The 14,932-nt window shown below is 55.0% G+C and overlaps 1 protein-coding gene across 1 annotated transcript; it reads right to left on the bottom strand.

Moving 5' to 3' along the window:
* Nucleotides 1-248: 248 nt before the first annotated feature.
* Nucleotides 249-12,859, bottom strand: LOC309445301 (uncharacterized protein; the record flags this gene model as incomplete). Its single annotated transcript, XM_082063931.1, has 3 exons — nucleotides 249-3,158; nucleotides 4,865-4,902; nucleotides 10,399-12,859. The coding sequence occupies 3 exons, from the start codon at nucleotides 12,857-12,859 to the stop codon at nucleotides 249-251; spliced, it is 5,409 nt and encodes a 1,802-aa protein (XP_081920057.1).
* Between the last annotated feature and the right edge of the window lie 2,073 nt (nucleotides 12,860-14,932).

Below are 14,932 nucleotides of genomic sequence, written 5' to 3'. Positions count from 1 at the left end.
AGCAAGAGCATCTCGAAAGCCCATGGCATAGCACCTCATCACAATCCGCAGTAATTTTATTCGACAGGAGAACAACTCACACCTTCGACAACGTGCAGCTGACAACCGCAACTGTTTTAGGTGCGGCAAAACCTTTCTTTAGTTCTCTCCCACGGCAAGAACCGAGAAGCCTCCAACAAGGACGCCAAGGAAGATGCAAAGGTCTCGTTTACATCCTTAAGCACCCAGCGCACACGGGCCGCGGGGGCTCAGTCCGCCACCCCAAACCGCATGCCCACGGAGTGAGAGAGAAGGACGAGAGAAGGAATAAGGGTGACAGGGGGGAGAAGGGGGAAAGGGGAGCCGGGGAAGTGGCGAGAGGCGAGGCAGGGAGGGCCACTGACCGTGTCCAGGAGAGCGGGCGGCTCCGGCTGCGTCTCCTTCGCCGCGGGGCCGGGCGGCGGCGGGAAGTTGGGGCTGAAAACCATCAGGTCGCTCTTGCCTGCGCCGTCCGCCACGCACAGGCTCCGGCTCTGGCGCTGCGAGTACGACCAGCTCCCCACTTCGCTGGCGCACACCAGCGTCGCCGGCCCGGGCCCCGCCAGCACGCCCGCCCGCGGCGCCCAGCGCGACGCCCCGTACAGCACCACCGCCAGCAGGAACAGGCTCGACACCGCGCAGATGGCCACCACCAGCCACACGTTCGTCGTCGCCGCCGCTCCTGTCGCGGCCGCACCGCCCTCCGCACCCGCCCCCGCTTTCGACGACGATGAACCCGCGGCCGCCAGCGCCGCCTCGGTGCCCTCCACCAGCGACACGCTCAGCGTGGCCGTGGCCGAGCACGCCGGCTCCCCGTGGTCCCGCACCACGATCACCAGCCTCTGCCGCGGGCCGTCCGCCTCGTCCAGCGCCCGCACCGTGCTCACCTCGCCGCTGTACAGCCCCACGCGGAACGGGCCCTTCCCCCGCGGCTCCCACAGCTCGTAGCGCAGCCACGCGTTGTAGCCCGAGTCCGCGTCCACCGCGCGGATCTTCGCCACCACCTGCCCCGCCGGCGCCCCCCACGCCGCCCACGCCCACAGCGCCCCCGAGACCGAACCCGGCCCCGACGCCGCCTCGCCCACCACCCCGGGCCCCGGCCCGCCGCTTCCAGCCGGCAGCAGCGCCGGCGCGTTGTCGTTCTCGTCCACCACGAACAGCTGCACCGTGGCGTTGCCGCACAGCGGCGGCTCCCCCGCGTCCACCGCCCGCACCTCGAACTGCAGCACCTGCACCTCCTCGTAGTCCAACGGCTGCAGCGCCCACACACGCCCGCTCTCCGCGTCCACCGACACGTAGCTCGACGCCGGACGCCACCCCCCGCCCGCCGACGCGCCCCCGCCCACGCCGCCCTCCCACACCGAGTACCGCACGCGCCCGTTGGCCGCCTCGTCCGGGTCCCGCGCCCACACACGCGCCAGCTCCGCGCCCGCCGCGTTGTTCTCCCGCGCCAGCACCGTGTACACGGCCTGCGCGAACGCCGGCGCGTTGTCGTTCACGTCCGACACCGGCACCCGCAGCCCGCGACGCCCGCGCAGCGACGGCGACCCGCCGTCCTCCGCCCGCACCTCCACCTCGTACTCCGACACCCGCTCCCGGTCCAGCGCCTCCCGCAGCACCAGCGAGTACGACCCCGCGAACGTCGACACCAGCCCGAACGGCGCCGCCGGCCACACCGCGCAGCGCACACGACCGTTCGCCCCCGAGTCCCGGTCCGACACGCTCAGCAGCGCCACCACCGTCCCCACCGACGCGTCCTCCGGCACCGGCACCGACAGCGACGTCACCCACACCTCGGGCGCGTTGTCGTTCACGTCCAGCACCTCCAGCTCCACGCTGCAGTGTCCCGACAGCGGAGGCGTCCCCTCATCTGTCGCTTCGATTTGTATCTCGTGTAAACGGACATCTTCAAAGTCCAGACCGCCCGTCAGTCTGATCTCGCCCCTCTTGGGATCAATTCTGAATAGATCGCTGTTACTAGCAGGAACTGAATTGACGATGCTGTAAGAAAACTCTTTATTGAGACCTTCATCCGGATCCGTGGCATTCAGTCGCGCCACCACCGTCCCCTCTGCAGCGCTCTCCGGTAGCTGCACTTTATAGACCGACTGATTGAACTGGGGCGCGTTGTCGTTCGCGTCCAGAACCGAGATCACCAGCTCCATGGTGCCCGTCAGAGACGGCCGGCCCCCGTCACTCGCCGTCAGCACCAACCGGTGCACAGGCAGCGTCTCGCGGTCGAGTGATTTCTCAAGCACCAGGAACAGGGACTTTCTATTATCATCAGAAGATTTAACATCGAGAGTGAAGTGTTCGCTGGGGCTAAGTGTATAAGAGAGTTGCGCGTTATCTCCGATATCTGGATCCGATGCACCATCCAGACGGAACCGAGACCGGGAAGGAATATTTTCCGATAAACTGAGGTTTTTCTGGGCGGCGGGGAAGAGCGGGGCGTTGTCGTTGATGTCGGTGACCTCCAGCTCCACATGAAACACGCGCAGCGGCCGCTCCACCAGCACCTCCAGGCGCAGGGCGCACGGCGCGCTCTTCCCGCACAGCTCCTCCCGGTCCAGCCGCGAGCTCACCACCAGCGCCCCGCTCGCCCCGCTCACCTCCACGCTCGCCCGCCGGCCCTGCGACACCAGCCGCAGCCGCCGCGCCTCCGCCTCGCCCGCCTCCAGGCCCAGGTCCTGCGCCAGACGCCCCACCACCGTCCCGGCCTTGGCTTCCTCCGGCACCGAGTACCGCACCTGCCCGCCGACCAGCGCCCAGGCCGCCTGCAGCACCAGCACCCGCACCACGGGCCCCCACCACACGCCCATCGCTGTTGCTGCCGCCGCCGCCACCCGCCCGGGCCCTGCACGGCTCCCCGCCGCCGCCCGGACGCACCGGCTCTCCTGCCCGCCCCGCGCCGCGCCCCCGCGCTCACAGCCGGGCTCTCCGCCGCACCGGGGCGGAGCCGCCGAGCCGCTCGGCCGCCGTTTCTGAGCCTGCAGCGACACCGTGTGCTGCTCCGCCGCCGCACACGCTCTCACCATCGCCTCTGCGCTGCTCAGCTCCTCTCTCACCCCTTCCTTCCCTTCTTCAATTTTTTCTTTCGTCTTTATTATTTCCCTCTTTTCTTCCTCCTCATTATTTTCTTTCTTGTTTTCTGGCTCTTTTTTTTCTCATACAGTTCTTTCTTTCTTTCTTTCTTTCTTTCTTTCTTTCTTTCTTTCTCTCTTTCTCTCTTTCTCTCTTTCTCTCTTTCTCTCTTTCTCTCTTTCTCTCTTTCTCTCTTTCTCTCTTTCTTCCTTTATCTTGCCCCCCTTTTTTTTTTTTTTTTTTTTTTTACTATCTTCTCTTTCCTCCTTTTCTTTCTTGTTTCATTTATTCTCCTTCTTATCTTCCTTCTCCTTTTGTTTTCTTGGTCTGCATTGCCTGATGCTTTACTCCCTTCTCTTTCCATCTTTCTCTCTTCTTTACCTCTCCTCATAGCTCATCAATTACCTCTGGAGCCTCGGCAGAGACCACTGAAGAACTGATACCAAAACATCAACTCCCTAGCATGGTACTCCAACCAAAAGTGAGACTGGTACAGCCCAGCTTCATTCCACTACTAGAGGTAATGTCGGCTTGTCCTGATCATCTCCTTCATTGTCTTTTCTTTTTCTTTCTCCTTCTCTCTCCCTTTCTTATTCCTTCCTTCCCATTCTCTTTTCTTTTCCTTTTATTTTTTTTTATTTTCTTCTTTTATTTCTTCTTCTTGTCTTGCTTTTCACTTGAGTACTTCATTTCATTTTCTTTTCCTTCTTCATTTCCTTCTGCTATTCTCTTTCTCTCTCTTTCTTTTCTCTTTCCTTGTTCCATTTCCTTCTGTCTTCTTTATTCTTCTCTTCCATATCCTCTGTTTGCCTCCCTTCTTCTTCTGTTTCCACCTCTGTTTATTCTGTTGTTTTTTTTTTTTTCTTTCACAAAACGTTTTCCATTTTTATAGGCTATGCTCACAACGAAAGACAGACATGTCCTTTGACAAGAGCTCTCATTCCCCTTCCCTTCCACCAATCATGCCTCTGGACAGGGAACATACTTCCCCATTTCCCGCAGTCCATACACCTCCAGTCCTCTCAGGCATCCAGCAATCAACAAAGCAAAGACATTATATGACAAAGAACAGCTGTAAGGAAACTGCCCAAAACTATGTAAGGCAGTATTTCATTCAGGAAACTCAAGCCCATCACAACCCAGCACAACAACCCTCCAGGAAGGCTGAAACAGCACAGGGCAACCACAGCTCCCAAGCGCTCTGCAGATACCTTGATGAAGAGCTGTCCTTATTTTCCACCTGCACTATGAAAGTCAAGTTCTTCTGTCTCCTTTCCGGCAGGCATGCACCGCCAGCACAACACAGGAAGAACCTTGGTATTGAGGGGCAGTAGTCCCCATGGAATAGCTCTCCTTCATCAGCATGAAGCATGTGTCGCACTGCCAAACAATAGCCACCAAGGGAATACTATAGCATTTTCACTGAGAACATCCTCTGGACACTCAACACATGTACTTTAGGAAAAGCATTCAGGTCCCTCCTCCATCTCTCCTTGCTTCCACCAGCTCACACTGTGCCTGGAAGCAGCAGGAAAGGAACAAGAGCAGGCAGTGGTGCTTTACTGCTCCAGACCTATAGGCATTTCAATCCAGGCAACATTCCGTCAATCCAGCACAAAGATACCAGGGCTGAACAGGAACAAAAGTACATCTGTCTCTCAAACTCATCTGCTTTAGCTATGAGCAACTTACCTGTAGCACCACTGGTTGCTTCTTCAGAAAAGGAAACATTTTCACAACAGGAGAATTGGTTTTAGCTTACCTGTAGCAGCACCGGTTGCTTCTTCAGAAAAAGGAACACTTTCACAACAGGAGAATTGGTTTTAAGCTACATTACCACTTAATGTTATCAGCAACTTCAGGGCATACTGGACAGAAAAAAATTACTCATTTTCTCCAAACACTTTGAAAAACACTGATCAGTGCTCCCTTATGCACTTGGATCACAGGGGAAGCCAGTGGGACACCTGAGGGCTACACATATTTTGCCCAATGTCAGCTTCAGCTTGGTATAGTGGAAAAAACATCCCTCATACTCACAGAATACTGCCCCTCAAAAAATCTACAACCTGACAGCTACCGAAATTCCACCATCTGCATGTCATCTACTGTTACCAACACTTTGCCAGTATAAGAGAAGAAACAAATGTGTGGGTGTTTTTGCTAAGACAAAAGATGAAAACCAAAGGAACCCATTCCACTGTACTGAAACTCCAGGTTTGCCACTGTCTTGCATACAGAGACCACTTTGTCATCTCCCTAGCAAGACTAAGACCAGAGACATGACTGAGGAGACGTTCAGAGAAGGTTGGCAGAATGATACAAATATCAAAAAGCTTCTGTTTGGCCAACAACATTCCACATCAAAAAGAAGTCATTTAAAGCACATCTGGCAGTTACCTTCAAAAGCAGTAGTACATGGGAGAACATCAGGAAAGGAGAATATATCAAATGTCTGGACATCCTGAGAGGATCCCAGGAATACAGCCCTTTGTGCTGCAACTCTATCAGCTAAGGAGACATTCTCCAGTTCTTCCCCAATGGCACAGACCATGTTCTACCCAGCGTCTCCATTTCCCTCAGGCAACACTCTTTGCCACTCAACATCACTCTCCCCATGACACAGGGCCAGGCCCAACATGGTGCCACTCACAGGATCACTGACAAAATACTCAGAAATTTCTCAAGCCCAACATGCCCAGCGCTAAAACCCTCTCCATGTGTGCTCCAGGCCTTCGCACATCCTCACCTGCCCTCACAGTTGGTACGAAGAGCGTATGGAAAGCTGAAAAGCCACATAGAATCTGGCAGGTTCTTCCCAGCTGTGTGAACTTCACCATGTATGCTTTGCCCGTTTTCAGCAATGTCAGGTGGAAACACCACAGAGCTGCACATTAGAGTTCTATAAGATTCTGTGATTACAGCTGTGACAGCTTTGATCCCAGTCCACACAGCTTTTTTTCTTCAAGAGAACCACACCCAATGCCAAAGTGCAAGCACACTCACAATATTAACTGGGTTGGGGACTTTCTACCACAGAAACCAGAGCTGTGCTGCTGTGTAGGGTTTGGCAGGTAAGTGCATATAGCAGAATGAGCTACATGTGACAACAGGACACACCATCTCTACTGAGGCCATCTGTGCAAGTGCACAAGTAGAGGAAGTTAAGAGTACAAAGATCACAACGCACTTAATTACATCTTTTACAAATCCTGCATGAGGAGGAGCAAGGAATCATCATGGCAACATCAATAGATGTAGAAGACACTATGGATGCCCACCACTACCCAAGTACAGCAAGGTAAAGCACTACCTTCCCACAACACTTTTCCCAAAACAAGTGGTTCATCAGACAACATTCATCAGTCTGCATTCCATCTCCTCTTACCAACACACTTTCTACATCAGGCAGGCAGCAGCACAAGGGACTGTCTCTGGTGGGAGACATTCATAACCTCAAAGGAAATTGTGGGCATTTAAATAACATGCAGTATCTCAAGATCCAGAAGGACTCCAACTCCAGATCCTTGGAGCCTGGGAAAGGATCCTGGGCAAGAACACTCCATGCCCATCCTGCCTCATGCTTTCCTCTAGGCATCCTCCATTGCCCACTCTGAAACATGCATTCTTAAGAATTCTTGTCTTATGACATAGCCTGTGATCTTCCCAAGGATTTTCAGTTCCCGCAGACAAGTCTTCCCACTGCTCAAGGTCATCATTCACATTAGGAGAGGACCAGGTGCAACCCAGTGCCACTGCCACATTCATCTCCATGACATAACACAGTTTCCTTTCTCAACTCAACACTCACACTGGCTTTTGTAGACCCTTCCCATCGCTAAGAGCACTATAGAAAAACGCAGATAGTATCATAGAGACAGTGTCCTCCAGACTCTGCAAAGAGACCCTTCATGGTTTGCAATGCTTCAGCTATCTCAGAGGGAAATTTTATGCACCGGAGAGCGATACTCTTTCTACAGGTGAAGTCAGGACAGCTATAAATGGCAAGGGTACCAATTTAATTGTGTAGGATAACAGCTGAAACGTTATGAGCACAGCACTGGAATGGATTATATGAACTGTGAAGGACAATTTGTTTTGTGGTTGGTTTTCTTCAGGTGTTTAGGATTTTTTTTCTCCATCTGAACATTTCTGTGTCTTCCTATACTTCGAAGAAGAGCCTTTCTTTCTGCCTCATTTTCCACCTGCACACTGAATGGTGAGCTCTTGCTTTTCCTTTCAGGCAAGCATGCACTGCCACAACAACATGGCAAGAACTGCTGTACCCAGGAGCATTAATTCCCATGGAATATCTCTCCTTCTTTAACATGAGCCACCCATCACACAGCCAAACAAATGCCACAAAGGTAACACTACAGCATTTTCACTAAGAATACTCCCATTGTCCTGATGTCCTGGCTGATGTAGGTGCCAAACCCCTCTCCATGCTTTTTCAAGAGTCATGTCTGTCAGGTGAAGTCCATGGTGACTGGAAAAAGGGAAACATTTCACCCATTTTTAAAAAGGGTAGAAAGGAAGATCCTGGAAACTACCAACCTCTCAGCCTCACCTCTGTGCCTGGGAGGACCGTGCAACAGATCCTCCTAGAAGCTGTGCTGAGGCACATGGAAGACAGGGAGGTGATTAAAGGCAGCCAGCAGGGCTTCAAAAGGGCAAGTCCTGCCTGGCCAAACTAGTGGATTTCTATGAAAGAGTGACTACATCAGTGGACAAGGGAAGAGCTATGGATGTCATCAGTCTGGGCTTCTGTAAGGCCTTTGAAACGGTCCCCCTACAACATCCTTCCCTCCCACATCTTTCTACATTGGAGAGATACGGATTTGATGGGTGGAGAAATGGCTGGATCATCGCATCCAGAGGGTAGTGGTCAATGGCTCAACATTCAAATGGAGATCAGTGATGAGTGCTGTCCCTCAGAAGTCCGTCTGGGGACCACTATTGTTTAATGTCTTCATTAATGACATAGACAGTGGGATTGAGTGCACCTTCAGCAAATTCGCAGATAGCACCAAGCTGAGTGGTGCAGGTGACATGCCTGAGGGACAGAATGCCATTCAGAGGGACCTGGACAAGCTCCAGAAGTGGGCCTATGCAGAATTCCTGAGGTTCAACAGGGCCAAGTGCAAGGTCCTGCACCTGGGCTGGGACAAGGGGTGATGGTTCTAAATTAAAAGGAAAGTAAACTAGATATAAGGAAGACATTCCTTATCATGAGGGCGGTGGGACAGTTACCCATGTTGCCCAGAGAGATGGTGGATACCCCATCCCTGGAGACATTCAGGGCCAGGCTGGACAGGGCTCTGAGCAACCTGATCTGATTGAAGACGTCCCTGCTCATGGCAGGGGCTGGACTAGATGGCCTTTAAAGGTCCCTTCCAACCCAAACTGTCCAGTAATTCTATGCTTCCCTGGACACCGAACACGTCCACTCCAGGAAAACCATTAGAGTGCTTTCTCTATGTTTGCTGCCCCATTGCTGTGCCTGGAAGTGGCAGGACAGGAACAGGAGCAGGTAGTGGTGCTTTCCTGGTCCCATATAGTCAACATTTGGTCAATCCAAAATAACAACAACTCAACTAAACAGGAACAAAAGTACACCTGCCTCTCAAACACAGCCTCTTCAGATCTGAGTGACTTACCTGTTGCATTACTGGTTGTTTGTTAAGAAAAGAAACCTTTCAGAACAAGAGTGGCTTCAAGGCACACTTTCCATTAATGTTACCAGCATCTTCTGGGGAAGTCGGACAGAAAAAAAGTACTCATGTTCTCCAAAAGCTTTGAAATGATCCTACAGTGCATCATGCTCTCTTATGTGTTCTGTGACAGGGGAAGCAAGTGGAAAATCTGAGGGTTAATGATATTTTTGCAATGTCAACCTCCACTCAGCATACTGGAAAAAAATCATCCCCCATACTGATGGCCAAACATCCAATTCTCTGCAACCTCAGAGCTGCCAAAATTCTGCTCTCTGCATTTCATCCACTGTTACCAAAGCATTGCCAATTTGAGAGAAGAAAAAACAAGAGAGTGGGAGTTTTTGGTAAGAGGAGAAAATAAAACCAAAGGATCCCATCCCACTATATTGAAACACAAGGTTTGCCACCATATGGAGAGTATGTCTTCCCCTCTCTAACAAGACACGTGAGCAGAGAGATGACCAAGGTGAGCTTCAGAGATTGCTGGCAGCATGATCCAAATATGGAAAGTCCGACCAACACAATTCCAGATTAAAAAAAAGAAAGCAAGCTGATTAGAGGCAAGTGGCAGATGCCGTGACATCTAGTAGGACTGTGACAGAGATGGGGGTGTGAGGATATGTGGAACTTCTGGAGGTCCTCAGAGAATCTCAGGGAAGCTGCATGTGCATGGGGGCACTTCTCGAGGTTTCCTACTGGCATATTTTGTGCCACGGTAAATGAGATCAGCAACACCGATGTTCTCAGCTTCTTCCCCAATGACGCAAACTCTGTTCTACCCAGCATCTTCATTTCCTTCAGGCAACATTCTTCCCTGCTCAAGGTCACACTACCCATGACACATACTCAGGCCCTACTCAGTGCCATGCAGAGCCACCACTGCCAAAATGCCCAGACACTCTTCCAGCACAAGAACATGCCCCAGTTCTAAACACCTCGCTCCATACAGGGGATTGTCACTGGTGGGAGACATTCATAAAGTCAAGAAACATGGAAAAAGAAAATCCATTAGAAGTTCAAACTGCTGTTACAGTCTCTTGCCGAGAACAATGAAAGAAGAAGAGAACAGAGAAAAAACTACATCTGATAACAACACGGTCAGCACTCCGCAAAGGTAAAAAACAGTAAATAGTGCCTGAGAGATTGTCACCACCGCAGCATGTGTGACTTGCAGTCCTTCAGCAAGCTCGACTGGAAATGCTACACACAAGCAAGCGAGTCTTGAAAGCCCATGTCGTGGTACCTCCCACCACATCCTGCAGTGATTTTGACAGGAGAACAACCCGCAACCAGAACAGCTGTGCAGCTGTGAACCGCAACTGATTTGGGTGCGGCAATACTTTTATTTAGTTCTCCCAAGAAAGCAAGAGCCGAGAGGCTCCGGTATGAACGCCAAGGCAGATGAAAACGTCCCATTCACATCCTGCCAAGTGCCCACTGCCCACGAGGCCCAGAGGCTCAGGACGCCCACACCACCGTCTGCCCATGGAGGGGGAGAGAAGGATATGGGTGAGAGAGGGAAAAAGGGATAAAAGGCTAATAAGGAGTCAAGGAAGGGGCGAGAGGCAGGGAGAGCCACTGACCGTGTCCAGGAGAGCGGGCGGCTCCGGCTGCGTCTCCTTCGCCGCGGGGCCGGGCGGCGGCGGGAAGTTGGGGCTGAAAACCATCAGGTCGCTCTTGCCCGCGCCGTCCGCCACGCACAGGCTCCGGCTCTGGCGCTGCGAGTACGACCAGCTCCCCACTTCGCTGGCGCACACCAGCGTCGCCGGCCCGGGCCCCGCCAGCACGCCCGCCCGCGGCGCCCAGCGCGACGCCCCGTACAGCACCACCGCCAGCAGGAACAGGCTCGACACCGCGCAGATGGCCACCACCAGCCACACGTTCGTCGTCGCCGCCGCTCCTGCCGCGGCCGCACCGCCCTCCGCACCCGCCCCCGCTTTCGACGACGATGAACCCGCGGCCGCCAGCGCCGCCTCGGTGCCCTCCACCAGCGACACGCTGAGCGTGGCCGTGGCCGAGCGCGCCGGCTCCCCGTGGTCCCGCACCACGATCACCAGCCTCTGCCGCGGGCCGTCCGCCTCGTCCAGCGCCCGCACCGTGCTCACCTCGCCGCTGTACAGCCCCACGCGGAACGGGCCCTTCCCCCGCGGCTCCCACAGCTCGTAGCGCAGCCACGCGTTGTAGCCCGAGTCCGCGTCCACCGCGCGGATCTTCGCCACCACCTGCCCCGCCGGCGCCCCCCACGCCGCCCACGCCCACAGCGCCCCCGAGACCGAACCCGGCCCCGACGCCGCCTCGCCCACCACCCCGGGCCCCGGCCCGCCGCTTCCAGCCGGCAGCAGCGCCGGCGCGTTGTCGTTCTCGTCCACCACGAACAGCTGCACCGTGGCGTTGCCGCACAGCGGCGGCTCCCCCGCGTCCACCGCCCGCACCTCGAACTGCAGCACCTGCACCTCCTCGTAGTCCAACGGCTGCAGCGCCCACACACGCCCGCTCTCCGCGTCCACCGACACGTAGCTCGACGCCGGACGCCACCCCCCGCCCGCCGACGCGCCCCCGCCCACGCCGCCCTCCCACACCGAGTACCGCACGCGCCCGTTGGCCGCCTCGTCCGGGTCCCGCGCCCACACACGCGCCAGCTCCGCGCCCGCCGCGTTGTTCTCCCGCGCCAGCACCGTGTACACGGCCTGCGCGAACGCCGGCGCGTTGTCGTTCACGTCCGACACCGGCACCCGCAGCCCGCGACGCCCGCGCAGCGACGGCGACCCGCCGTCCTCCGCCCGCACCTCCACCTCGTACTCCGACACCCGCTCCCGGTCCAGCGCCTCCCGCAGCACCAGCGAGTACGACCCCGCGAACGTCGACACCAGCCCGAACGGCGCCGCCGGCCACACCGCGCAGCGCACACGACCGTTCGCCCCCGAGTCCCGGTCCGACACGCTCAGCAGCGCCACCACCGTCCCCACCGACGCGTCCTCCGGCACCGGCACCGACAGCGACGTCACCCACACCTCCGGCGCGTTGTCGTTCACGTCCAGCACCTTCAGCTCCACGCTACAGTGACCCGATAGTGGCGGCGTCCCTTTGTCTCTCGCTTCTATACGAAAATTAAATACAGTGACTTCTTCGAAGTCCAAGGCTGCCGTGAGACCGATCTCGCCCGTCTTTGGATTTACGGCAATTGTATCTCTTCCACTCAGGGGAACGAAGTTCGTTGCCGTGTAGGTCACCTCACTGTTAATTCCCTCGTCCGGATCCGTGGCGTTCACTAGCGCCACAAGTGTCCCCTCTGCAGCGTTCTCTGACAGCTGCACTTTATAGACGGTCTGGTTGAACTGGGGCGCGTTGTCGTTCGCATCCAGTACCGAGATCACCAGCTCCATGGTGCCCGTCAGAGACGGCCGGCCCCCGTCACTCGCCGTCAGCACCAACCGGTGCACAGGCAGCGTCTCGCGGTCCAACGCTTTCGTTAAAACAAGATCGAGCACAGTATTTTGCTCATTCTGTTTTTGTAAATCCAAAGCGAAATGCTCAGTGGGACTGAGTACATAGGAGAGCTGCGCGTTTGCTCCGACATCTGCATCCGACGCGCCCTCCAATGGGAACCGAGACCCCGGCACCGACAATTCCGCGATGCTCAGGTTTCTCCGGGCTGCGGGGAAGAGCGGGGCGTTGTCGTTGATGTCGGTGACCTCCAGCTCCACATGAAACACGCGCAACGGCCGCTCCACCAGCACCTCCAGGCGCAGGGCGCACGGCGCGCTCTTCCCGCACAGCTCCTCCCGGTCCAGCCGCGAGCTCACCACCAGCGCCCCGCTCGCCCCGCTCACCTCCACGCTCGCCCGCCGGCCCTGTGACACCAGCCGCAGCCGCCGCGCCTCCGCCTCGCCCGCCTCCAGGCCCAGGTCCTGCGCCAGACGCCCCACCACCGTCCCGGCCTTGGCTTCCTCCGGCACCGAGTACCGCGCCTGCCCGCCGACCAGCGCCCAGGCCGCCTGCAGCACCAGCACCCGCACCACGGGCCCCCAGCATTCGCCCATCGCTGCTGCCGCCGCCGCCGCCACCCGCCCGGGCCCCGCACGGCTCCCCGCCGCCGCCCGGACGCACCGGCTCTCTTGCCCGCCCCGCACCGCCCCCCGCGCTCACAGCCGGGCTCTCCGCCGCACCGGGGCGGAGCCGCCGAGCCGCTCGGCCGCCGTTTCTGAGCCTGCAGCGACACCGTGTGCTGCTCCGCCGCCGCACACGCTCCCAGCTTCGGTTCTCACTTTTTTCCGTTTTTTCTTTCCTTCGTATTTTTCTTCTCTCTCTTCTTTCATGACTTCCTTTTTTCTCTTTCTTCATTTTCTCTCTTCATTCTTCTGAGCCTTCTCTTGCTTTTTTCTACTTATTTTTCGTATTATTTACACCCCTTTCCCGTCCATTTTCTTCCTGTCCTCTCTACCTACCCTCGCAGCTTGCCAGTCGCCGCCGGCGTCGCGGCAGAGTCCGTGAAAAACGCAGCCATCGGCTCTAATTAAGGGACATCAATTCCGGATAGCTGTACTCTATCCGAGGCGGAGGCTGTTAGGGACCAGCTCCCTTGGGCATCTAGAGGTAAGGACGCTGCATTTTTACAGTGTCGTATATCCTTCCTCCCTTCCTTCCCACCTTTCTCCTCTTTCTCCTTCTCCTTTCTTCCATGTCCTTCCCTCCCCTTCTTCCTTCTTTGCCTCTTCCTTGTCTTGTTTACCAACATGTTTTCTATATATGACTACATCACTCTCACAGTGGAGAACAGACCTGCCCTCATTCCTCTTCCTTAACACTCCTCATCAAAGCTTGCACAGAGTCCCTTGAGTACCAAGGGTGCCGAGGTCGTCAAATCCATTCAGCATTAAGAGATAACATCGGTGCATGCTGGTAATCTCCTTCCTTCCTTCCTTAGGTTACCCTTTTTCCTTTCTTTCTTCCTTGATTTCTTTTTCCCTGCATGGATTCCTTCTTCTCCTGCTTCCTTTCTCCTTCTTTCCATCTTTTTTTTTTTTTTTGCTTTCATCCTCTCTTCCTTTTATCTTTTCTCTTTGCTCCTTCTGTTCTTTCTCCTTTCTCTTACTTTGTCTGGCCTTCCATATCCTTCCCTCCCATTCTCTTCTGCTTCCATCCTTGTGTCTTCTTTTCTTTCCCACATTTACCGGAAGAGTTTCCACATGACTATACCATACTTACCATGAAGCATGAAAACGCCCTTTGGCAAGAACTCTCATTCTCATTCCCTTATGCCTTCCTCGCCTCCAGATGGAAAATAACCTGCTTGCTTTCCTCCAGTTTATGCAAGACAGACAGACTGCCCCTTCTCCTCCCCTTACCTTCTCTTCTGAAAGAAAACCACTCTCTTCCACCTCCAGTTCACTCAAGGACCCAGCAAATAACAGAACAAGGCAATTGTGTGGGAGAGGACAGCTCTGCCACATCAGAGCAGGATCCACCAGCCTCAGAAACACAAGCCCAGGACCCAGGTACTTGGACATCTGTGCAAACGGTCTCCATTGAGTCCAAACACTGCAAGGGTGTCTCTCATTCGAGAAATCAAACCCACCACAGTTCAGCAGAACAACATTCCATGAAGGATGGAAAAGCACAGGGCAAACACAGCTCCCAAGCACCGTTCATGTGTCTTGATGGATGGCTGTTCTTTTGGCCTCATTTTCCACATGCACAATGAAAAGTTAAGGTCTCCCTTTTAAGGCAAACATGCATTGCATACACACAGCAAGAACCTCGGCATCAAGATAACATCACAACATTTTCACTAAGAACATCCCCTTGACACCCAACACATCTACTCCGCAAACACATTGGGGTCCCTCCTCCAAACGCTCTTGCTGCCACCAGCTCACGCTGTGCCTGGAAGCATCAGAAAATGAATGAGAGCAGGCAGTGGTGCTTTGCTGCTCCAAACCTACAGGCATTACAATCTTGGCTACATTCTGTTGACTCAACATGAAGGTACCACAACTGAACAGGAACAAAAGTACATATGTCTCTCAAACACAACCTGTTTAAATATCACTGGCTTACCTCCAGCGTCACTGGTTGCTTCTTGAAAATAAGAATAATTTTCAGGACAGAAGAAC

This window comes from Streptopelia decaocto (genome assembly GCF_964273445.1).
Source record: "Streptopelia decaocto genome assembly, chromosome: 12".
Taxonomy (NCBI): domain Eukaryota; kingdom Metazoa; phylum Chordata; class Aves; order Columbiformes; family Columbidae; genus Streptopelia; species Streptopelia decaocto.
Note: the sequence above shows the minus strand (reverse complement) of the source record. Positions and strands in the feature narration are given on the sequence as shown.